Source organism: Dendropsophus ebraccatus, chromosome 1 (assembly GCF_027789765.1).
Source record: "Dendropsophus ebraccatus isolate aDenEbr1 chromosome 1, aDenEbr1.pat, whole genome shotgun sequence".
NCBI lineage: Eukaryota > Metazoa > Chordata > Amphibia > Anura > Hylidae > Dendropsophus > Dendropsophus ebraccatus.
Genome location: NC_091454.1, coordinates 9,259,125 through 9,284,646, shown reverse-complemented (window position 1 = coordinate 9,284,646; position 25,522 = coordinate 9,259,125). Strand labels below are relative to the sequence as shown.

General features: G+C 43.3%; 4 protein-coding genes across 5 annotated transcripts in view; 2 read left to right on the top strand and 2 right to left on the bottom strand.

The window, feature by feature from the left end:
• Positions 1–784, top strand: part of LOC138788426 (aldo-keto reductase family 1 member C3-like) — a 58,565-nt gene extending 57,781 nt beyond the window's left edge. For both annotated transcript variants that reach the window (XM_069966296.1, XM_069966279.1), the window contains exons 8-9: positions 396–478; positions 668–784. In XM_069966296.1, coding sequence (XP_069822397.1) covers positions 396–478; positions 668–710 — 126 coding nt within the window. In that variant the 3' untranslated portion in view covers positions 711–784. The remainder of the gene's footprint in view (positions 1–395; positions 479–667) is intronic.
• A 1,341-nt stretch (positions 785–2,125) lies between these two features.
• Positions 2,126–3,892, bottom strand: LOC138772922 (E3 ubiquitin/ISG15 ligase TRIM25-like). The gene is made up of 2 exons (XM_069953745.1): positions 3,164–3,892; positions 2,126–3,100 (listed from the first exon to the last, which is right to left on the bottom strand). The coding sequence occupies exons 1-2, from the start codon at positions 3,890–3,892 to the stop codon at positions 2,126–2,128; spliced, it is 1,704 nt and encodes a 567-aa protein (XP_069809846.1).
• An 11,211-nt stretch (positions 3,893–15,103) lies between these two features.
• Positions 15,104–17,155, bottom strand: LOC138788301 (E3 ubiquitin/ISG15 ligase TRIM25-like). Its single transcript, XM_069966049.1, has one exon. The coding sequence runs from the start codon at positions 16,970–16,972 to the stop codon at positions 15,137–15,139; it is 1,836 nt and encodes a 611-aa protein (XP_069822150.1). The 5' UTR covers positions 16,973–17,155; the 3' UTR covers positions 15,104–15,136.
• A 1,555-nt stretch (positions 17,156–18,710) lies between these two features.
• Positions 18,711–24,893, top strand: LOC138788397 (prostaglandin-E(2) 9-reductase-like). Its single transcript, XM_069966227.1, has 9 exons — positions 18,711–18,911; positions 19,551–19,718; positions 19,927–20,043; positions 20,180–20,257; positions 20,813–20,935; positions 21,482–21,591; positions 21,770–21,935; positions 23,928–24,010; positions 24,735–24,893. Exons 1-9 carry the CDS (start codon positions 18,777–18,779, stop codon positions 24,775–24,777), a joined length of 1,023 nt encoding a protein of 340 aa, XP_069822328.1. The 5' UTR covers positions 18,711–18,776; the 3' UTR covers positions 24,778–24,893.
• Positions 24,894–25,522: the final 629 nt, after the last annotated feature.

Sequence of the window (25,522 nt, the reverse complement as noted above, 5' to 3'; positions counted from 1 at the left end):
AAATGGGCAACAACAGCCGTGATTAATATGAACCTTATGTTGTGTAAACATAGCCTAAGTGTATGTGCATACTATGGAATACGCGCAAAGACTTCAGGTGAATTCCGCTGGGTGTCCTCCGCTTGAAGTTCCACCCATCTCATAGACTCAATGATATTCGCCGGTGAATTCCTCCGTCCACCCAAAGAATTGACATGTCAATTCTTTGGGTGGATGGCGGAAATCGCCAAACGATCACCTCCTTGACCAGACCAGATTTTCAATCCACCATATATAATGCATAGTGACCATTATCTCCGACAAGATCCCTGACGATAGAGGCCCTGACGATAAAAATTGCAAAATGTCAATGCATTTTGGGATTTGACTTCTATTTTTGGTGATTCCAACTGCAGGTTTTTGAATTTGAATTGAGTGAGAAGGAAATGACGACTCTAAATGGGCTGAACCAAAACATACGCTACGTGGATAACTCTGAGTAAGTAAAAATCCTTCTAGAATATTTTCCAAATATGAAATCACAGTGAGACTTGGACACTTATACAGTATGTAGGCCAAGGACGCTCTAAGTTGTTCTATACTGCTATCAGCAACCGGTCATGATTTGGCAGTAAAAGGGTTGAATCCACCTGCTACAATTTTAACATAATTCTTCCTCTTTTTGCAGCTTTAAGGATCATCCGAAATTTCCATACCATGAAGAATATTGAGTTAGTATGTGATATAGAGTACTTTTTAGATATTTTTAATCTGTACAAATGAAATAAAGAAAATATTGCGAATACATGAGTCTGTATATATGCCGCAACCCTACACAGCGTTAAAATGACGACCGTCCAAAAATACGTCCGAAAACAAATGTTGTAGGAACATAGCCCTAAGGTGTTTAATTTTAAAGGGAACCAATCACGCCGAAAATCCATCTTAAGATAAGAAAACGTGCTGGCACATCACCCAGCACGTTTCCTAAACATCCCCCTGTAACCTCTGTGCCCCCCTCCATCAGTCAGTAATCTTACTTTGAAGAAGTCCCGCGCTGTATGTAACTTTCTGGCAAGTAGTCACGGTGGGCGGATTTAGTCAAGGTGGGCAGAATCAGTCACAGGTCCTGGGCATTTGTAATGGCTGTAATCACGCCCAGAGGGGCGTGCTTGAGGTCTGCCTTCCATCCACGTGACCCGGCGGCTTGCGTTTCATCTCGGCGGCACGCTGACATCATCCGCACGCAGCGCCGTCGTCTTCCGGAGTCCGTGCATGCGCAGTACATCGGCGTCGCCTCCCGTCGTACTGCGCATGCGCGGACTACAGAAGACATCTGCACTGCGTGTGGATGATGTCAGCGCGCCGCTGACATTAGCTTTTGGGATGTATTTTTGTCTCGGGGGAGGTATATAACTAAAGTATATCCTGATTCCACAGACATAGCTGCAGCCAGGGACTACAGATCTGGGTAGGCATAGAAGGTAACAATAGGTGATGATGTTATCCTATAGTTTACAGGAAGTCAGCTGACCAAGGACAGACCACTTCCTCTGACACATTAAACACTGTGATTGTTTATTGGTCAGACTGCTGGTCACATGACCCACTTAGAGTTAAAAAAAACATAGATACAGCTGAGCTAGAAGGAAACAGATGGCACTGTTGGACTAATGATAGTCAGTATGAACAATATAGGCAACTAAACCCCCTCCAAAAAACTGTAAAACTTCTTTAAACAAGTCCTTATTAGTTAGTAACTATGGGTAATAATGAGGCTGGCACATCATGGGCTAATACACAAGGTTTATTAATTTATTAATCAATTAAAAAAGTCATAGAAAGTCACACCTAGGCACTGTCATTATATGTGAGGAACACATGGGGGAAAGGGATAATGGATTTTATAAAATTTTTATTATTTAATCAGATTTTTTTTTTAAATGACAATAATATATCAGAGTAATAATATTACTGAGGCCGGACTGTTCTAAAACCACATCGCAACAATATCACTTGCTAACTTACTCACAGCCATCAGAAAAAATGGAGGGAGACAAAAAATTATATATTAAATTTAGCCCCTCCCACTGCTGTATCACATGTCACAGCTTGCTTAACCAATCAGATTCTGCTTCCTGTGATGTCACCAGTCTTTGGGCAGACTTCCTCTATGATCACGGTTCCTCACAGGTACTGCTCCTCCCCCTGAAACTTTTATAGAACCCTCCCATTCCCATAACGCAGCATGAAGGGGCTCGGTGAAGGTGGTGGTGAAGGTGTGTAAGTGTCTGCTGGGGTCACACAGATCATAAAAGGACAGCTGCCCGGCCTCATAATCCACATATATCCTGACTCTATCACTAGAAATCCGGTGAGATAACTGGATCTCCTTACTATCATGTATCACCGAATATTGAGTAACAAATAACTTCCACCTTTTACACAAACTCCAGGTCTTATAATCTCCAATGATTGGCTCCCCATTTCCCTTGTCTATGATAGGATAACACATCCCCACCCTCCACCATCTTGATCCACTGATCTCCACATCCCAGTAATGTCGCCCTGAGGAGAATGTCCTTCTACCTATCACCTGAGGATGATCCTGAAATCTCTCTGCTGTTTCTGTACAGTTCTGTTTTATTCGTGTCCAGGTTTTCTGGTCATCTGCTATAATGATATTATCAGCTGTGTTTTCGTGCAGTGATATCTCTGAAGGAGCCTGCCCATGGACCCCTCCTTTACCTGTAGCCATTACCTCCCCTCCAGAACTTTTAGACCTCAATTTTACATACTTTATAGTTGGGAAATGTAAAGCCTGGGTGTGACTTGGCAGAGACCGGACACTGGGTGGTTGTGTCCGCGTGTATTTTTGTTTTGTGGCTGAGATGGTGGGTAGATATGTCATTATATCAGAGAAACCTGCATGTATCATCCCTATAATCGCATCCACATCTATATCATGTCCCCCTGTGTCCTCATCACCTTCCCCTTTCTCAGCATCATACAAGTCACCTGTGTCTGGATCCTGTAAGATAGTCAGTGGATCCGTCATGTTACACAGCTCCTCAATGTGTCTCATCTTCCTGGACAGCTCCTCCTTCTTTATTTCCAGCTTCTGGATGACATCAGACAGTGACAGTGACAGCTGTTCCTCCTGCCTGGAGATCTCACTCAGGACCCTCTTCTCCAGGTCGTCCAGCCGTCTCCTGATGTCTATAAAAACAGCAGTGACTCTCGCGGCTTCCCCAGCTGCTTTTTGTTGAGCTTTTCTCCATTGTTCCTCGAGACCGTGGACTTGGTACTTGGACTTTTCTCTTTTAGATGTCAGTATTTGTAAAACATTTCTCAGCTTCTTTTTCTTCTTCTCAGAAGCCTCATCCAGAATCTCCACCCGGTGACCCTGGTGTTCTCCGGCCAAACTGCAGGACACACAGATACAGATGGCTTCTTTAGTACAATAGTATTTTAAAACTTCCTTATGGACTGAACATTTCCTATTCTTTAGGGAAGTGCTGGGATCAGTCAGGATGTGTTCTGCTTCCTTGCTGTGGACTTTAAGGTGATTATCACACAGAGAAGCCTCACACAGCAGACAGGATTTCACAGCAGGTACAGGAGAGTCCATGCAGTAAGTGCAGAAGATCCTGGTGATCTCCTCATCTGGTTGAGTTAACAGAAGACGTTCTGCTACGTTATGTAGAGCGATGTTCCTTATTAACTCAGGGCGATCTTGAAACTCTCCTCTGCATTCAGGACAGGAATAAACTCCATACTCATCCTGTGTATTCAAGAACTGATCAATACAGTCCCGGCAGAAGTTGTGTCCACATCTCAGGGTTACAGGATCTGTATAAATGTTCAAACAGATGGAGCAGAGCAGTTCATCTCCCAGATCATTAGACGCCATGGCTGAGACTACTAAGAAACAGAGAAACCAAATGTGACCTATATTACTGGCAGCCAGGTGTGGTCCAACTTTTTCTTTATTTTAGACTATTTGAACTTTGATTATCTACCAGGATAAACATTATCATCCCACACTTTCTTTACAGTAAGAGCAGCGGGATGATGGAATTCTCTTCCTGTTTTATTGATGATTCATTGAAGAAGTTCAAGAGAGGACAGGATCTTTCATGTAAAAAAAAGTGTAAAAATAATAGATACTAGACTTTTGGAGATGGGACAGTCTTCCTGGCATTAATTCGCACCTAATTTGTGGCAATTGGTTGTATCTGTCTGGAAATTTTCACACATGCAAGAAAAAAAAAAGAGGCCCCAAAGCTCCAACATATGGCAGAAAAAAAGCCCAAAAGCCGCTTCCAAAAGAAACAATAAAAAAAGCTTAAAAAAATAGGTCCGAAAGAAGCTGAAAGCTTGTAAACTAAGCCACCAAAAGATGCTCCCAAAGAAGCTGTGAAAGTCACCTGAAGAAGCCCCAAAAAAGGCTCTATATAATGCTCCAAAGCCTATGGGAAGCTGAAAAAGAACCCTCGAGCTTTAAAAGAAGCTTGTAAAAGAAGCCCCAAAAGATGCACCAAAAGAAGCTGCGAAAGTCCAAAAAAATCTACAAAAGAAGCTGTAACAAAGCTCCAAAAAGCCCCAAAAGTGGCCTCGAAAGTAGCTTCATAAGAAGCTTATAAAAGAAGCCCCAAAAGAAGGGCGAAAGGCGCTTGAAGAAGCCTAAAAAAAAGGCATGAAAGTAGCTCGTAAAGAAGCAGCAAATGAAGGAAGCTCCAAAAGAAAGCCTAAAAGAAGTCCCAAAAGTAGCACCAAAAGAAGGTCTAAAGAAGCCCAGAGAGAAGCTACAAAATAAGTGTGGAAATTTCCTTTGTAGGTTCTTTTGAGGCCTATTTTGGAGCATCTTTCAGGGCTTCGTTTGCAGTGTTTTTTTTTACTCGTGTAAACATACAGCACAGTATTGTCCCATTAAAATCAAGGGGAAAGCCACTGAAAAGCCATTGATAATTGAAGCAGTTTTTGTGCAAGTTGGTGCAGTTTTGTGCATACAGTAGATCTGTACAAGAAAAAAAACACACTAAAAACACACATATATGTAAAAACTGTTTGCAAGAACCACAGTGAAAAAGAAGTGTTTTTTTTTTTTTTAAGTTTTAATATGTGAGATTTTATATTGGGCTTTCCTCTGGATCGAATCAGTAGGCTTATAGGTTGGACTAGGGAGATCTGTGTTGCTTTTATAACTATATTTATAAGGTTATTTTACATTTTACTTACTAATCCTCTTGTGTCATTCTCTGTTTATGCCACTGCCATTGTGTTAGGTCGGGTGCTTTGGCTTTTTACCATTCAATCCTATTGCGGGGGACCATTGTGGAGAGATGGGTATGATGGGTGTGACCACAATATAATGTCCCTTCTCTGTGAGGAAATTTGCTGACGGTCTAGGATATATTTATAGCTCATGCCACCCTAGGCACAAATCCTCAGTATGTCCTCTTCAACCAGAGGTCAGACCATTTAAAACCAGGAAGTTCAAAGGGTAATGTATGTATGCGAGAGACTCATCATGCTGTGCATTGAACCTTCTCCTTCTGTACTGCATGGCCTGTACCCTACCAAACATGAAGGTATTGACTGTGGTCTCCACCGAGGTCCTCAGCCTTCTAGTATATTGAGCAGAGTCTAAAGTTTTTCACCCACCCTTTATCTAAAAACTTTCACCTATAACACACCTGGCAAATCCTGGCATTGTTCAGTATTGTTTGCTAGGGTTGGGCAAAATTTTCTGATAAAGATGTTGAAGTAGACGTCACGATGACGACGTACGGTTATCTAGCCCAATTGTAAGGATAAAAAAATATTTATTATATATTAAATTTGTGTAACTACTGTGTGAAACAATATTAGGGTTCTAAGTACTGAGTGTTGGCACTATGAATAGCCACTACTAGGGGACTAACTATTATGTGGGGGCACACTAAGTGGCATAAAAGGGCGGCATTATCATTAGTATTAGTATTATTAGTTTGTATATAGCTGGAGAGTTTGCTATAAAAGTGAGGAGAAGATGATGTTTGTCAGGCAGTTTCTGATGAAATGCATTATGGGTGGAAGAAGACATCATGACGGTCTGGGCCGGATGGAAAAGTAAAAGGAAAGAGAACAACCCCAACCAGAGAAAAATAATTAGAGATGAGCGAACCTCGAGCATGCTGGAGTCCATCCGAACTTTCGGCATTTGATTAGCGGGGCTGCTGAACTTGGATAAAGCTCTAAGGTTGTCTGGAAAACATGGATACAGCCAATGACTATATCCATGTTTTCAACATAGCCTTAGGGCTTTATCCAACTTCAGCCGCCACCGCTAATCAAATGCCGAAAGTTCGGATGGACTCCAGCTGCTCCAGGTTCGCTCATCTCTAAAAATAATCTGTGAGTCGCCAGATACAAATGCACAGTAATCACTATATGGGGGTAACGTTCTGTGTTTAGTATACAGTAACAGTATGGAGGGATTATCCAGTCTATGGCTGCGTTCACACTACGTATATTTCAGTCAGTATTGCAACCAAAACCAGGAGTGGATTAAAAACACAGAAAGGCTCTGTTCACACAATGTTGAAATTGAGTGGATGGCCGCCATATAACAGTAAATAACGGCCATTATTTCACTATAACAGACGTTGTTCTAAAATAACAGCAAATATTTGCCATTAAATGGCGGCCATCCACTCAATTTCACCATTGTGTGAACAGAGCCTTTCTGTGTTTTAATCCACTCCTGTATGATATATATAGTACCTTTGACTTCTATATATAGTGCGCCCCTGCTGGACACTCCATTGGAATTACAATGGATGTGTGTGTAAATGGAATATACAGTGTTTTTGATTAAATACATTTATGGAATACTTTGGGCAGCAAGTGTACATTACAGTAAGCCCGCCGAACCGCCACCGCCCGCCCGCTTCCCGAACCGCCGCCGCTGCTCTGGACTACATTCAACTACTACTCTCATCACCTGCTCATAGCATCACTGTGCAGCTATCATCCCCCTCCGCTCCCCCCTCCTGCTTCTTCTTCCTGAATCTGGCCAAACTTTACACTATGTGATGGTTGACTCCCCGCCCGGCCGCCGCTCTCCAATCACACGTGCCGGCCGGGGACACCAGGAAACACCGGGAGCCGGCACGTGTGATCGGAGAGCGGCGGCTGGGCGGGGAGTCAGCCATCACATAGTTTAAATTTTGTCCGGATCCAGGAAGAAGAAGGGGGAGGGGGGAGCGGAGGGGGATGATAGCTGCACAGTGATGAGCGGCTCCCCCTGCGCGGCATTAGCATCCGCGGCGGTGATCTCATTGAAATATAACCCAACTACTACTCTCCCATCACCTGCTCATGCTATGAGCAGGTGATGAGAGTAGTAGTTGAGTGTAGTCCAGAGTGGCGGCGGTGGTTCGGCGGGCTTACTGTGATGTACTGATTGATTACATTTATGGAATACTTTGGGGAGCAAGGACACTTGCTCCCCAAAGTATTCCATAAATGTATTCAATCAAAAACACTGTATATTCCATTTACACACACATCCATTGTAATGGTAATGGTACTCATTGACTTCTATATATAGTGCGCCCCTGCTGGACACTCCATTGTAATTACACCCCCGCTTCGTGACGTCATGTTTTTTTGAAGAATCTGAAGTCTCCCTGATCTTCTAAATTAAGGGAAATAGCCCTATATGTGCATTTCCCATAATTAATGTACATTAGAAAGTTGTCTAGCTTTCCATAAGTAATAACATATTAAAAAATAATTTTGGCCGGACTTCTCCTTTAAGGGAACCAATCACCACAAAATGACTGCCGGAGATGAGAAGGTGAAAAGAAATGCTTCCCCTCAGTACCAGACATGGAGGTGCAGATCCTGAATGTACTGTTGTTATTATTATTATTATTATTATTATTATTATTATATTGCAGAATGTTATCTTGGAATAAGCTGGCACAGGTCTGTAATGACTCACTGTAATCTGGGCGTATAGAGAGTCTCGTTTGCTCAGTGGGCTACTGAAGCCAAGTGGTGGAGCTGAGCTGCTGGGGCTTAGCCAACAAGGAACTTCAGCAGAGATCTGAACCATGACCAGCATTATAACGCTGATACCGGGGGTTGGACTGGGCACCTTTGCCCCCCAGGAGGTGATTAGTGATAGCTGATAACTACAACTCTAGAGTATTCATGTTTAGCCACATAGGCCACAGTCTATGAGCTCTTACTACATGACATGTCTCATGTAAAAAAAATATTAGCAATGATATTGGAGGACAGGGAGGAATACAATACAAGTGATTACATAATAAGATCGATAGGACAGGATGTTCCTTAAGTTGTTAGAGTTCCTCGTTTCACTACTACGGGTGACGACTGTCATGTTCGATGGTTCCTCACATCATCACACTAGCAGGGGGAAGTGTGTTGCTCCAAAGCACAGCCAAGATGAAGTGCTCCTCATGAGGCTTCATACTTTAACTTGAAGGTTGTTGGATCCCAAATAGAACCTGGATTCATCACTAAAGACAATACAGCTCCAGTCTATAACAGTCCAGGTTTCTCGTTCATGACACCCCTGAATATGAAGGCCATGGTGGCCTCTGCCAATGGTCGTGTACGTAATGGGTGTCATGACACCCCTGAATATGAAGGCCATGGTGGCCTCTGCCAATGGTCGTGTACGTAATGGGTGTCATGACACCCCTGAATATGAAGGCCATGGTGGCCTCTGCCAATGGTCGTGTATGTAATGGGTGTCATGACACCCCTGAATATGAAGGCCATGGTGGCCTCTGCCAATGGTCGCGTACGTAATGGGTGTCATGACACCCCTGAATATGAAGGCCATGGTGGCCTCTGCCAATGGTCGTGTACGTAATGGGTGTCATGACACCAAATTGCTTTCTGCTAACTATATAGAAATGGTCCGGGCAGAGACAGAGGCTGTAATGACGGAGCTGTCTGTATCTGGATCGTGGAGAAGGACACTGTGCATAAACAATGCTCTACTAGTGTCTGTCTCGAGCCTGTTCATCATGTGTGCCACATGTAAAAACTTCTCCCAACATCTCCTAACATGTTGGTCTGAACAGCCTAGGTTGTGGGCCATTTGTCGAAACCACCATCCTGCTTCTCTCTACTCAAAGTCTTCGAACTGGACAAAATGTTTTCTGTTTCAATAAGTTTTTATTAGAGATTTTCAAGTAGTGTTACAGCTAATATATGAAGCAAATGTGAGGGAAATAGTATAAAGATGAATAAGAGAAAACGAATATATTCGAACAACACACAGCATATCAATATCAATATCGCATTTAACTTATAGCGCCTATAGTGTGCGGTTGTCCATATGCAGTGCTGGTCTGAAATTGTAGTAGTAAGAGTTTTAGGAGGCAAGCGAAGAAAGGAAAATGAACTATATAGTTCCGTATACAATTCTTAGCTAATATAATGCTAATAAGAACAATAGGAACAGTGCTGCATATGGACGCACAGGAAAGAAATGAAACGTATATTAAGATACCAAACCATGACACATAAAACATAAACAAGGACTGCTATAGCAGCCAACAAACAATGGAAAAGGTTGTGTTATGAAGCAGGTTAAAGCTCAATAACGGCGTGAAAACTGCTACAAGAGCATGCACGCCAAGATGGACTGGGGGTATAAAGTTCGGCCTATAGTAAAGGGGCTAGAGGATAATTCAGTCGCTTAGGGACCTACACCAGGCTCCAAGAATCAATCAGTCGCTTGCCCTCCTCCGGCTCGTTGATAATATATTTGGTTTGGTGATGTAGGATTAACAGACGTCCTGAGGAAAGCCATTTATATTGGATGCCAGCGTCCCTGAGTGAGCCAGTGATTTTAGCAAACATCCTCCGGTGCTTTAACGTCTCTGGAGACAAGTCTGCGTATACTGAAATGTCTTTGTATTCTTCAGACATCAAGTCTCCTCTCCTCGTCTCTTTCATAAAGGCTGATTTCACGTGCAAGTAATGTACATACTCTAGCGATAACATCACTATTTGCAGTTGAAGGTAGATGGGGAGGTCTGGGGATTCTCCTTACCCAATCAATGACCAACTCGCGAGGGGAACATTGAGGCAATACAATTTCAATTCCGCTAACAATGTCCTATCCGCCATCGCTCTCACTGATGAGGAGAGGGAAGAGAAGAGTTGGTCAATTCCGGTCAAGAGTGTATCTCTGACAGATGTGAGCATATCTTTTATCAGAGAGAGAGCCATCGGAGTGTCACATGAGAAATACGAATGTAGAAGTTTTTCAGAGTCCCTCTGCATAGTCACCAATAAGGGAGAAAGTGATTGAAAAGAGGAGCTTAAGGCCGGCAAGGAGTGTCCAGGAGACAATTGGGTGGGAGCAGGTGTAGTACAGACCTGAGGTGACTGATGAAAATCTACCTTTGTATTGTCCAGCGGCTGGGCACACATAGTGCTAGTAAATGCCGGAGGTGAGAGGAGAGATGTCTGTTGGCAGAGTTGAGTGATAGGAAGTTTAGGCGAGTGTGGAAGACGTTCAGCAGAATCAAGTATAGCAGAAGTGGTAGACGTGGGGGAAGCCGATTGTTCAGCAAACAGTTCAGAGAGGTATAAATTAGATAAGGAACGGTGCATTTCTTCAGCTGCCGAAGAAGAGAGAGGAGAAGCCGGTGGAGAGTTTCTAGGAGGAGAGGCGCGTTGTTGCTGCTCACCTTTATCTGTGCCGAGTTGCCGACGAGAATCAACACCGACAGGCCTGTTCCTTCTGTTCCTCTGTTTAGCAGCTTTAGAGGGCGGCTGGTCTTCTATGCGATCCACCCGGGCTTCGCTTGGAGTCTCTGATGTCAGGGGAGCCTGCCACGCTGCCCCGACATCTGCTAGAAGTGCGTTGAGAATAGAAGCCGGGAGGGAATCAGCGCCATGTTGTTTAGCTGCAGCCGAAGGTAGCGCGGCTTGTAACTTTCTCCTTGCCATCTCTAGATATTCGGGTGGTGTTTAGCAGGTCCCGAGGTCAAAGATTTGGAAGATTGGAGCTGTATAGATGCTTAGATAACGCCACAGGGACGGCGCTCAGCCCGAATGCGTCTTTCCCCTTCAGAAGCAGGCCACGCCCCCGGACAAAATGTTTTCGAGTAACTGGTACTGGTAACTGGAGTCATGTCTAGTAGTCACTGTTCTCTTATTAAGAAGTACACTACCCAAAAGTAACCTTTGGAAGCACTTATATGCCCTCTTGTGGCGTGACCTTAGCAGTTTGGCGTAAATAAGTCACAATTTTTTGTGCAAGCTTCTTTTTGTACACCTCTTAATGCACCGAATGCTAAGGTTGCCGGATATTATTTGTGAGACCCCGGTCTTAGTAATTTCTTCTCTAAGTGTGTAAAACCTCACCTGTAATAATTTACATATCTGCCCCAGACATAACTGGATGGTGAGTTTTGTAACAATCCGACATCTACCTGGGTGCGTTATTTGCTTTGTTAGTTTACTTGGCTTCATATGGTGCCGTCACTAGACTTGTCCCGAGGCCATTTCCTCATACCAGACTATAGGGGCACATCAGTCATAATACATGGGGGCATAGCAGTCACAAGACATGGAACCTGTCAGGTGTAGTATATTGAGCAGACAGAACACAGAGAAGTAGACTGGATACAATACAGAGAAGTAGACTGGATATAATACAGAGAAGTAGACTGGATATAATACAGAGAAGTAGACTGGATACAATACAGAGAAGTAGACTGGATATAATACAGAGAAGTAGACTGGATACAATACAGAGAAGTATACAGTATATGATACAGAGAAGTATACAGGATATAATACAGAGAAATATACAGGATATAATACAGAGAAATATACAGGATATAATACAGAGAAATATACAGGATATAATACAGAGAAGTATACAGTCTATGATACAGAGAAGTTTACACAATATAATACTGAGAAGTATACGGAATATGATTAAAGATGAGCGAACTGCTTCAGCCAGTATGGGATCCGGTTCGGATTTTTCCAAATGTCCAAGTCCGGTCGGATTTGGATTTTTGGAAGTCCGCTCCGAATTTTTTTTTCTTGCTTTCTAAAATGGCAGCCGCCATTTTAGAAAGCAGGAAGTGTTCTGGGCAGGAAAAGCGCTTTCCCATGATGCCCGGAACACATACATACAGTGATTGAGAGAGAAAAATAGAGAGGGCGAAAGATAGATAGATTAGGCATAGGAGAGCAAAGGGTGCACAGAACAAAACGTGCTATACAGATATATAAGTACTATACTGACACTCTTGCGAGAGTGTATAGGACATATGTATTATCCTGAGGCACAAATATACCTTGTGCATGTGTGAAGAATAAAACTCTAAAAAAAAGGCTCTACAGATATCCATTCCAAGTAGAATAGTTGGATCCTTGTGAGAGTGTATATGACATACGTGTTATCCTAAGACACAAATATACCTCGTGCATGTGTGTAGAATAAAACTCTAAAAAAAGTGCTATACAGATATACAAGTACTATAGTTGGACCCTTGGGAGAGCGTAGTAGAGAGACTGTTCCTTTACTGCATTTGTGACCTTTTTCCTGCATAGACCCTGTAATGGTGAGTTTCCTGCATAGACCCTATAATGGTGAGTTTCCTGCATAGACCCTGTAATGGTGAATTTCCTGCATAGACCCTGTAATGGTGAAGTATACGGGATATAATACAGAGAAGTATACGGAATATAATACAGAGAAGTATACGGGATATAATACACAGAAGTATATGGAATATAATACAGAGAAATATATGGGATATAATACACAGAAGTATACAGGATATAATACAGAGAAATAAGATTTATGGCAATGTCTTATAGTCAGATCCTGCTTGTTGCCCATAGCAACCAGTCACAGCTCAGCTTTCATTTTACCATAGCAATGTGAGAAGTGAAAGCCGAGCTTTGATTGGTTGCTATGGGCAACAGAGAGAATCTGACTATAAGACCGCCCCATGTCACTTCCTTCATGTTCCTGTTATGAGCATACTTACCTCTTATAATGCCTTTCAAGATGGCGCTGGTCACTAACATTGAGTTTGCTATACGCTTATATCCCTATGTCGTCTTTGCTACTACTTTTATTAACAGTTTTACTATTTAACATATAGTAATATATTTTGTTACCTCAGTCCATGTCCATAACTTAACTTTTTCCACAACAAACTTCCTTTGTCATTTCTCTGCCCCACCCCTCCAGTTTCCCCAGACCGCCCTGTAATATTATATTCTAGATACACAACATCCACAGCCCCCCCCCCCCCTTGCTGGTGCAATCTAGATTAACAACGGCCACAGCTTCAGTTAGGTCGAATCTAGATACACAACATTCACACCTTCGCCTAGGTCCAGTCTAAATACATGACATTCACTGTCTCATCCAAGTCCACTCTAGATACACAACATCCACAGCGTTACCCGGTCCAGTCTAGATACACATCCACAGCCTCACCAAGGTCCAGTCTAGATACACATCCACAGCCTCACCCAGGTCCAGTCTAGATACACATCCACAGCCTCACCCAGGTCCAGTCTAGATACACATCCACAGCTTCACCTAGGTCCAGTCTAGGTACACATCCGCAGCCTCACCTAGGTCCAGTCTAGATACACATCCACAGCCTCACCAAGGTCCAGTATAGATACACATCCACAGCTTCACCCAGGTCCAGTCTAGATACACATCCACAGCTTCACCTAGGTCCAGTCTAGACACACATCCACAGCCTCACCTAGGTCCAGTCTAGATACACATCCACAGCCTCACCAAGGTCCAGTCTAGATACATATCCACAGCCTCACCTAGGTCCAGTCTAGACACAAATCCACAGCTTCACCTAGGTCCAGTCTAGATACATGACATTCACTGTCTCATCCAGGTTCAATCTAGATACACAACATCCACAGCCTCACCTAGGTCCAGTCTAGATACACATCCACAGCCTCACCCAGGTGCAGTCTAGACACACATCCACAGCCTCACCTAGGTCCAGTCTAGATACACATCCACAGCCTAACCCAGGTCCAGTCTAGATACACATCCACAGCCTCACCTAGGTCCAGTCTAGATACACATCCACAGCTTCACTTGGGTCTAGTCTAGATACACATCCACAGCTTCATCTAGGTCCAGTCTAGATACATATCCACAGCCTCACCCAGGTCCAGTCTAGGCACACATCCACAGCCTCACCTAGGTCCAGTCTAGGCACACATCCACAGCCTAACCCAGGTCCAGTCTAGATACACATCCACAGCCTCACCCAGGTCCACACTAGATACACATCCACAGCCTCACCTAGGTCCAGTCTAGACACACATCCACAGCTTCACCTAGGTCCAGTCTAGACACACATATCCACAGCTTCACCCAGGTCCAATCTAGATACACATCCACAGCCTCACCTAGGTCCAATCTAGATACACATCCACAGTCTCACCTAGGTCCAGTCTAGACACACATATCCACAGCTTCACCCAGGTCCAGTCTTGATACATGACATCCACTGTCTCATTCAGGTCCAATCTAGATACACAACATCCACAGCCTCACCCAGGTCCAGTCTGGATACACAACATCCACTGGCAAATCAACATTGGCATGGAAACACTACAAGTTGGGGTAGTGTCCAATCTACTTTTAGGGTATATTCACACAAAGCAATCTCAGTGGAATTCCGCGGCACTGCTCTCCGCCTCAGAATCCCACCCGCCTCAGTGTCAAAAAGCGTCTCTATGGGAGGGCTTGCTCTCCTCCACTCTCTGTTCAAAGAATTGACATGTCAATTCTTTGAGCGGAGAGTGAAGATGCACGAGCCCTCCCATAGAGATGCTGTTTGACACTGATGCAGGCAGAATTCAGTGGAGGAGCAAACTGCTGCGGAATTCTGCCAAATTTGTTCAGTGTGAACATACCCTTACAGCTGAGAGGAGGATATCCTGTCCCAGAGGAGAGAAGTTAGTTAAGTGTAAAATAGCCATAAAGAAGAATCCACAACATTTACCGAATCTTGTGACATTTATTTATTGCAGGTATAACAGATGCTCAGTGTAGGATAGAGAACACTGCTAATTACCCCGAAATGCGTCGTCAGCATTAGCAAAGCGTTACTCTGTAGCTTCTTCTACAACTGCTGCCAGCTCTTCCTCCCCCTGTTATCTTTATAGAACATAAAAATACATATAGTGCAGCATGAAGGGGCTCGGTGAAGGTGGTGGTGAAGGTGTGTAAGTGTCTGATGGGGTCACACAGCTCATAAAAGGACAGCTGCCCGGCCTCATAATCCATATATATCCGGAATCTATTACTGGAGATCTGGTGAGGTAACTGGACCTCCTTATTGTTATGTATCACTGAATACTGATTACTACCCACCTGCTTTCTACATAAACACCAGGACTTGTTATTATCTCCAATGTATGACTGGCGCCCCCTCCTGTCTATACTGGGATAACACATCCCCGCCCTCCACTGCCCTGATCTACTGATCTCCACATCCCAGTAATGTCGCCCTGAGGAGAATCCCCTGCCGCTCATCACCTGATGATTACACAGGAATCTCTCTGCTGTTTCTAGATATTTCTTGTGTATCCTGCTATAGGATGCAGTAGTCAGGTCGTCTGATATAAGGAGATTATTACCAGCTGTGTTTATATCCAGTAATATGTCTGCAGAACCCCTTCTATAGATCCCGCTGTCCCCACCAGCACCCCCTGTCATGACTATTACACTATTGCCCCCATATACTGTACCTGACACAGGTGAAGCTTGTGTATGACTGGGCCGAGATTGGACACTGACAGGTTGTGGTTTCTTTTCATATAGTTTTTCAGGTGAGATGGTCTGTAGATATGTCATAATATCAGAAATACCTGCATGTAACATCCCTGTAATCCCATCCACATCTACGTCATGTGTCTTATCATGTCCCCCTGTGTCATCATCACCTCCCCCCTCCTCAGGATCACACAAGTCACCTGTGTCTGGTTCCTGTAAGACAGTCAGTGGATCCGCCATGTTACACAGCTCTTCAATGTGTCTCATCTTCCTGGACAGCTCATCCTTCTTTATTTCCAGCTTCTGGATGACATCAGACAGTGACAGTGACAGCTGCTCCTCCTGCCTGAAGATCTCACTCAGGACCCTCTTCTCCAGGTCGTCCAGGCGTTTCCTGATGTCTATAAACAGGGCAGTGACTCTCTCGGCTTCTCCAGATACTTTTTCTTGCTGTTTTCTCCAGCGCTCCTCCACACTCCGGACTCTTTCCTCAGTCTTCTCTCTCTTTGTGATCACTTTCTGCAGAACATTTCTCAGTTTCTTCTTCTCGGAGGCCTCATCCAGCATCTCCACTCGGTGTCCCTGATGTTCTCCATCCAATCTGCAGTACACACAGATACAAGCATTGTCCTCAGTACAATAATATTCCAGGACCTTCTTATGGACAGAACATTTCCTCTTCTCCAGGGAAGTGCTGGGATCGGTCAGGACGTGTTCTGGTGACTTGCTGTGAACTCTCAGGTGATTATCACACAGAGAAGCCTCACACAGCAGACAGGATCTCACAGCAGGTACAGGAGAGTGAATACAGTAAGTGCAGCAGATCCCGGTGATCTCCTCCTGATGGGGCTGAGTAGACCGGAGACGTTCTGCTACATTATGTAGAGCGATGTTCCTCTGTAGTGTCGGCCGCTTCCTAAACTCTTCTCTACATTCAGGACAGGAATAAACTCCAGCCCCGTCCTGTGTATTCAGGACCTGATCAATACAGTCCCGGCAGAAGTTGTGTCCACATCTCAGGGTTACAGGATCTGTATAAAGGTTCAGACAGATGGAGCAGAGCAGCTCGTCTCTCAGATCAGCAGACGCCATGGCTGAAGCTTCTTTGAACCAGGAAAATCCAATGTTACCTGTGTTACTGGGAGGAGGGTGCATTTCCGCATATTCTTCTTTGTTACAGATTAGTGTTCATGTTTCCTGCTTTGTAACCTCTCAAAGACAATTATGTTTCTTTAGGTACTTTCAAGGTTGTGTTATGTACCTGTGTTTTATCAGTGAAGAAAGTAAGTTGTATTTCCACACAGTATTTGGACCATTTTTTGACTTGTACAGTTAAAAGGAACTGTTCATAAGCCAAAAACTGCTGGAAAAAAAATAACACATTTGACAAAGCTTTGTGAAAAAAAAAGGTTAGGACTGCTCCTTCTATTTAAGCTCAGTGCCACAGACTTTCCTGGGCAAAAACAAGAAGGGGGACAAGATTTTGTGGCACTAGCCTAAACCCCACCACACACACATGGGTTATGCGCCAAAATCTAGCACACCTTCTGCTTTTTCCCCAGGAAACCCTGTAGCAGTAAGCAGACACAACACTGGACTGAGAAGAGGTAAGTATAATTTTTCTTTCGATAAATAGACATCATCAGCTAATGCAGCACAATGAGAATTACAGGTTGACTGGAAAATACCATAAGCCATAAAAGTCATTGTGGTTCATAGCAAACGCATTAAAGATATCTATGGCCCAGCAAGTGATTGGCACCCATAGCCTTGCTTGCCAGTGAGGTGTATGAACACATTATCGGTACACTACAACTATCAGGCTGTGTAGGGAGCACAGGCAACAGGATCATGGGGCCGTTCAATGTAAGTAGTACATCCATGTCTTTAACGCCACCCGGCAATTGCATCATACAATATTATCTATGATATTTCTGTTCACCATATATATTAATACTATGGCACATGTTCTTTACCCCTGAGGAAGTGATTGCATACAGTTACATCCATGGAATTCTCTTTCCTGTTCTTCTCCATCCAGTTTACACCACTATAACAACTTCTTCCATCTATGACTTGAGTCGGACAAACATCTTCACCTTTTTTTCCACCCAAAGAAGGCCAAATTGTAATACTGCCCCTACTGGTAGGTATTTGCCCCTTTTATGCATCTTCTTCCCAAAAGCCACTCAATAGGTACACAGACGCCACCAGTAAATAAATATTTGGTTTCCAGTAGGTAGACAGATACCACCATTGAAGTCATTGTGTAGGCATCTAACCTGGTGGTGGTTCCGCACCTATGATGTGAGGAACCAGCTGTTCTTTGTTCTGTCAAACAGGACTTGTAACATCTAAGATCCAGAGCAAATGCAATCGTTCCCCCGGGCTGAGTAGACAGTGGTGCCCTAGGTGGATGATTTCATTGCCTATTCCTTGTCCTGGCCCCGACTGAGCCAACTCCATCTCACATAGTCCCAATGGTGCTTGACAGACCCCAGTGGCTTATAATCGAGATTGGTGGTGTCTACACTAAGATTTTTGATATATAATAAACAGCGCAGTGGATAGAGTAATTCACTTCACATATTGAGGAGACAGTGGTTTAGATCTGACCTCTGTGCCTTGAGTTGTGAATGTTTTCAGTTTCTTGCCAAGTTTCATGTCCTACGTCGGAGCCTGTTCAATGAACTCTGCCGCCGCTAAGAACGGTGTAAACAGAAGCGACCCCCCTCCTTACTAGGTACAGGAGCTCTGGCCTTGAGTGAACTTTGGTTAGTTAAAATTTTACAGAACATATTTGGAATGATATTGCAGAACATTATCTTGGCATGAGCTGGCACAGGTCTACAGTACTAATCACCCATTGTAGTCTGGGCGTAGAGAGTCCAATTTGCTTATAGAGATAGAAAGCGGTGAAGAGGTGGAGTGAGCTGCTGAGGTTCAGCCAAAAAAGTGAATGTTCACTGTTGGAGTTTCAGAAGAGGTCTGTGCTACAAGCGGCAATATGGTGCTGACGAAAAATTCAAGAATTACACTGAATGATGGGTACAAGATACCAGTGGTTGGACTGGGCACCTATGCCCCCCAGGAGGTAAGTAGTAACTGTCTGGGGGTTCTCATTTACCCATGATTGGGGTATTCTTATCTGGGTTTGTTATTTCCTATCAATAGGATAGGGGATTACAAACTGATCTCTGCGACCGTCTGGACCCCCACCAATCCAGAGAGGACATGGCATGCCTGTATGGCCGTTACAGCCAGCGTGTTTACCATTCTCAATGGGACCGTTTAATGATTCAGAGCACTCTATTTAGGCATTGTGTCCCCGTTCTTGGTATGAGTGAGGGTCCAAAAATAGGGGATAACAAGCCAGGATGAGAACACCTCTTTAAATCCATCGCTTTGAAGACCCTTACTACTAGACAAATATCTAATAATCGATGATAGCAATAATATTGTACAACATTAATGGCCACCTAGGGTGCAGTATAAGAGATATTTCAACCGGCACAATATTAGGGGCAGTAGTAGGAAAAATACTGTGGGTGGTAGTAGTCAAGTTGTAGCTGGAAACCTTTGTAAAGGTCTAGACAAACTAAAGAACCAGGATAAGAGAAACATATACAGTAAGGGAATGCTTTGACCTTGACGCAATGGAATGTTATCAAATGAAATGCTTCACATAGCCGTATTGTTACCATCTAATATTGTATTATATTATTGCATGTAGTCTCCAAAATCTCTGGTAGAAGAGGCCGTAAAAGTTGCTCTTGAGATCGGGTATCGTCACATTGACTCAGCATTCATATACGGCAATGAGGTTGAGGTCGGCCGAGCTATCAATGGGAAGATTGCAGATGGGACGGTCAAAAGAGAAGATGTGTTCTACACCGGCAAGGTAATGGCAGGGATCTATGTCTCGTCAGCCATCAGTTGTCCTCTTCATTATCTTGGTCTCTAATGCAAGTAATAAGTAGACCCTGGGTCACAACCACCAATGGCCATTACGTTGTCGGGGTTTTCAGCCATCATCCAGAATTTCACAAACCTCGAAAAACATTTCCTTTAATATAACTTTCAGCCAATTTTTATCTTCCCCCTTCTAGCTCTGGAGCACCTTTCACCCCCCGGAGTTGGTCCGTCCCGCTCTTGAGAGGACCTTGAAGGATCTACAGCTGGATTACATCGATCTCTTCATTATTCACACTCCCGTAGAGTTCAAGGTCTGGACATTACCCTCAACTTTCGCCCAACTGATTTAGAGGGGAGGCTGTAGGATGGGTCCAGCTCGTCTCATGGTCTCTGTTCCTTTTGAAAGGAAGTAGTTTGTATTTTGATGACTTTGTCTCTTGTTTTTAGCCCGGTGACAACCTAATGCCAACAGATAAAAATGGAAAACTTATCTATCACAATACTAATATTCGAGACACCTGGAAGGTATGAAGACTAACCCCAAAATCTGTAGTTTTATCCAATATAACTAACATTCCATGAGAGATTCCTGAATTGGTTTGGTTCCTCCTCGGTTCCTACATTGGTTTGTTCCTTTGCGATTGATGATGATTTTACCCCCTACATGCTCACACCAAAGATTAATGATCATCTTATTCTGCTTTCTACATATATAAGCAGCAACCTTATATAGTTAAAGCCCTTGTCCTCTGAACACATATTTTTATTGTTCCAGTGCATCCATAATGTAAAGCAACTTTTTCATAAGTTTACATTTAAAAAATCCAATTGTTTTGTGTATGGATCTCCTCTACAGGCTTATATGTTTCCGTGGTAACAGACTACAAACAAACCCTGTGTAGTCTGATCCTGCAGTCACATTTCTATTTACTGTATCTGTGCCTCAATTGTTACTGATCTATGAAATTTAGCAGTAGACAAAGGGAAAGGAGTATCACTAGGGTGAAAACTTTTATGAGATAGAAACATGCTCAGAGTAGTTGTCACCTCACCCTTACTATTTTATTTTTTCAACTTCAGGCTATGGAGGACTGTAAAGAAGCCGGGCTGGTCCGATCTATAGGCGTCTCCAACTTCAACCACAAACAAATAGAGCTCATCCTGAACATGTCGGGACTGAGACACAAACCTGTCTGCAACCAGGTAACATGGAAATAATTACTTATATAAATGATTATGATATTTTACCTATAGGAAGTAACACCCATAAATGTACTAGTAGAGGGGAGCGAATAGATTCGGAACAAATCAAATTTGTTCAGAATTTTCCAAAATTTCTAATATATTAGAAACTGGAATGCTTCATATTTGTTTTGGGTTAATCACTCATATGGCTTCCTTGCATAGAGTGTCATAGAAAGTATATAGGACTCCCTGTCAATGGCAGGAATCCCTGCTTTGGTAAATTGAGTGGTATGGAAGTAAGCGGTGATGGTGTACATTACTTAGATTGGAGGCTTTGCATTCTGCCCAGCAAATGTGTATTGCCATTCTGTGTACTAGACAGGAGCAGGGACCCCTGTCTTTGTCAGGTGTCCCTGCTCCTGTTCTGGCACTGTCAAGTTTGAATGGGAATTGGAATTGAGTGAATCGGACCCTAAACCAATTAGATAGAGACGTGCTTGGATGACAATACCCTTTGTGCATAGCCCTGTCTAGATCTAGATGTGATTTCATGTCTACCACTAGGTGGAGTGTCACCTCTACCTGAATCAGTCTAAGCTGCTGGAATTCTGCAAGTCGCACAACATAGTCCTGGTGGCGTATGGGGTTTTGGGCTCTACTCGGGATCCAAACTGGTAAGTTATAGATTAATTTACTGACCAAATGTTTGAGCCCCCATCCTCCCAATCCTTGGTGTCATATATACTAGGTAATGCCATTTTGCCTTTAGTTTACACTCATACTCAGTGTTGTTTTCTAGACTAAATCTTAGTGCACATAACATTTATCAACATTGTATCTTTATTCTGTCAGGATTGACCAGAGCGCTCCGATCTTACTGGAAGACCCTGTGCTCAATGCAATTGCCAAAAAACATTGCCGAACTCCTGCCCAGGTAGCGATGAGGCACATGCTACAGAGGGGGATAGTGGTTCTTGCCAAGAGTTTTAAGCCTGAGAGGATCAAGCAGAATCTTCAGGTGAGAGACTTGGGATCTTGAGATGGAGGAGCACCCTTAGTGGTGAGATGCCCGGGCCCCTAGGGGCCACTCCGCTGAGAGGTGTTGTTGCGGGCAGGAACCGGGGCAGCTGCTAACTAGAGGGTTGTCACGGTTTAGGCACGAGGGATCACAGCTGGAAACCGGGCTCCTGACCGAGCGGAGACTAGGCATGCAATTCTTCTTTGTCCTTAGTCAGGGCACCAATAATTACACCAATGCCAAGGTTCAGAAACAACGGTAGTTGTATATTTATTATAACGGTGGTAACTAACGGTAACTAACGGTAGCAACAGTCTCTCCGGATGCAACCGGGTATAAGGCAGACTTGGATAAGGCAGAGTAATGGTTGATGCTGCAATAGGCTGTGATAATAGCATACTGAATGATGGGAGTAGTAGTGATACTGAGGATAAGATGCTGGGCGGAATGGAACTGAGATGAATACTTGCTGTTGATGATCAGAGAAGGTGATGAGAGGAATGACTGAAGAACGGCACCCAAATCTTGTGGTTAGGATGAGAATCTTGAGAACTTGAGAATAGAACACAGCCAGGAACACTTCTGGTAATGCTGCAGCAGATACCGCAGGGCTGCGGCCTTGTGACACAGGAACAGCAGCAACACACAACCTATCCCCCTGAAGGTGGGAGACAAGACTGAGGCAGACAGGAAGTCACATGGTATTCCCCAGCCAAAGCTCGAGGGCCATTGGAGTTACCATGGAAGCAGGGGCAGTCACGTGACATCCAGCCATTGCATCATCACACCATTAGGCATATAGGACCAAATATACATAAAAGTACCATACTTGAACACTGGGGGGCGACATAATACCATTAGGCACTGATAACTGAACATGCATACAAGAAATGAATGGAATAGCAGACCTGAACACTGAGAGGGGTGACACAATACACACAGTTTGCAGTGAACCACAGCTTTCCAGAACAGGAATGGTTATAATAAAAGTGTGAGGATAAGAGGGCCTGTTCTGGGACACTGCAGTGGTCAAATGAAGATCATCTTAGAGCGTCATCTTCCTTCATGTGACCTCTTTTCCGCCTTCTCCTTTCACCTAAGCTTTCATGCCATATGCTGGTCTCTTGAGGAATCTGCTTGATTCCATAACAGCAGGGGTCCATCGGCGCCCCTCTCTACTCCTGGCATGTGTTCCATGCTTCCAGCAATGCTGCAGTCCCTCCACTGGCCTCTAGGGGGTGCACATGCCTGCTTTCCAAGATTTAAATGGCCAGTGTACTTCTCATCCTTCAAGGAATTTGGCCAATCCAGTTACACTCTATCAAGATATTCCCTGTCAAATACTATGCTCTCGTGTAACGGTAGTGTCTACATCCCATACCGTACAGGGACCTCATTAGGATTTCATTGGCTGCTCCACTCCAGGCTTCCTAGCAGCCAAAACCAGACCCTGCTGGACCCCCAACCCTAGTCTGAACGTTTAGTTTTAGGGTTAGGGTTGGTGTTCAGATTAGGGTTACGTCCCACTGATTTGTCATGTCTAACCCTCCCCACAGCCCCAACCTTAACCCTAACCTGCCTGATTAGCACCAACCCCGAGGGTTAGGGTAAGGGTTGTTGGGTGGGCAGGAGATAGTTAAGTAATATGTTGGTAGTAACCTTAAGCCGACCCCCAACTCTAACCCTAAAACTAAATGTTAGGGTCGGGGGTCCGAGCAGTCAATGAAATCCGGCTGGGGCGGGGCTTGCCTGGAGATCTGTGTGCGCACGCCCAGTAAGGTCCCTGTACGGTATATGGGATTTAGTCACTGACCTTGTGTCATCACGTTTCTGAGAGATCATACCAATAGTTGCTCAGTATCCATACACAAAGTGATCAGAGAGATGTATCATTTACTATAGGTTTGTTGTGATTTTATAATTCGGGGGTCGCTTGAGATGTATGAATGGGTCTTTAAGAGTCGGTAAAGTTGACGTCTATTCTAATTTCAGGTTTTTGAATTTGAGCTGAGCGAGGAGGAAATGAAAACTCTGAATAGACTGAACCAGAACAGACGCTACGTGCAGCTGGATAAGTGAGCAAAGAATACATATATACACATACACTACATACACATACTGTATACATATATACACATACACTACATACATATACTGTATACATATATACACATACACTACATACACATACTGTATACATATATACACATACACTACATACACATACTGTATACATATATGCACATATCCTACATACACTGTATACATATATACACATACACTACATACATATACTGTATACATATATGCACATATCCTACATACACTGTATACATATATGCACATATCCTACATACACTGTATACATATATACACATACACTACATACATATACTGTATACATACAGTATATACACATACACTACATACACATACTGTATACATATATACACATACACTACATACATATACTGTATACATATATACACATACACTACATACACATACTGTATACATATACACACCTACACTACATACATATACTGTATACTTATATACACATACACTTCATACATATACTGTATACATATACACATACCCTACATACATATACTGTATACATATATACAAATACCCTACATACACAAACTGTATACATATATACACACACCCTACATACACAAACTGTATACATATATACACATACCCTACATACACACATACTATGGTACACATAGGTTCTATATACTGCTGTCACTAATAGTTGCAACAACTTTACCATCATTACTTAATTTGCAGATGGACGGATCACCCGAAGTTTCCATTCCATGAAGAATATTAAATTCATCCATGTTGCTGGACAAAATCCACAATGATGGTCTCTGAGCCGTATACATGTACTTTATGCAAGATCAAATTTTGTGCAAATGCAATAAAAAATCTGTTGGAGCTAAAATAGATAGGAGTCTGTGTACTGTATATCTGACACAATCCCACCCTTAGACATTTAGGCCACGCATAGTAGATTTTCTGTCCCGACGGCCTTGATTGATGGATCTCTCCCTATCGCCAAACAGGGAGCTGGTGGGGAGGGAAGACGCTGCCTGGTGATTTGTGGGTCAGGCAGCATGAAAGTGATGACAGGTTCCCTTTAAGGTTTACCTCTCTTCCAGGTACATGCATGTATGAGTAATAATGTCACCGCTAACTTTACCAAACTCCATCCCAGCAATCATTATATTCCATGTATATTCCATATATATATTATGTCTAGGAACTGACAAAGTTTACTTCATTTGTTAGCGATTTCAATTTTCAGGTTTTTGAATTTGAGCTGAGCGAGGAGGAAATTAAAACTCTGAATGGTCCGAACCAGAACAGGCGCTATGCGGACCAAACATTTCCAAAAATATAGCAAAAAACTGAAAATATAAATACATAAATACTAATACATACACTACATACACCCATACATATACATACACTACATACACCCATACATATACATACACTACATACACCCATAACTATACACCCATACATATACATACACCCATACATATACATACACTACATACACCCATACA

What these genes read in the sequence shown, in the direction of transcription:
- LOC138772922 (XM_069953745.1), bottom strand. Translation starts at nt 3,892, where the DNA reads ATGGCGTCTAATGATCTGGGAGATGAACTGCTCTGCTCCATCTGTTTG. An exon ending in TGGACGACCTGGAGAAGAGG is followed by an intron (nt 3,101 to 3,163) that starts GTCCTGAGTGAG and finishes GATGTCATCCAG; the next exon opens with AAGCTGGAAATAAAGAAGGA.
- LOC138788301 (XM_069966049.1), bottom strand. Translation starts at nt 16,972, where the DNA reads ATGCACCCTCCTCCCAGTAACACAGGTAACATTGGATTTTCCTGGTTC.
- LOC138788397 (XM_069966227.1), top strand. Translation starts at nt 18,777, where the DNA reads ATGTTCACTGTTGGAGTTTCAGAAGAGGTCTGTGCTACAAGCGGCAAT. An exon ending in ATATTCGAGACACCTGGAAG is followed by an intron (nt 20,258 to 20,812) that starts GTATGAAGACTA and finishes TTTCAACTTCAG; the next exon opens with GCTATGGAGGACTGTAAAGA. An exon ending in TCTACTCGGGATCCAAACTG is followed by an intron (nt 21,592 to 21,769) that starts GTAAGTTATAGA and finishes TTATTCTGTCAG; the next exon opens with GATTGACCAGAGCGCTCCGA.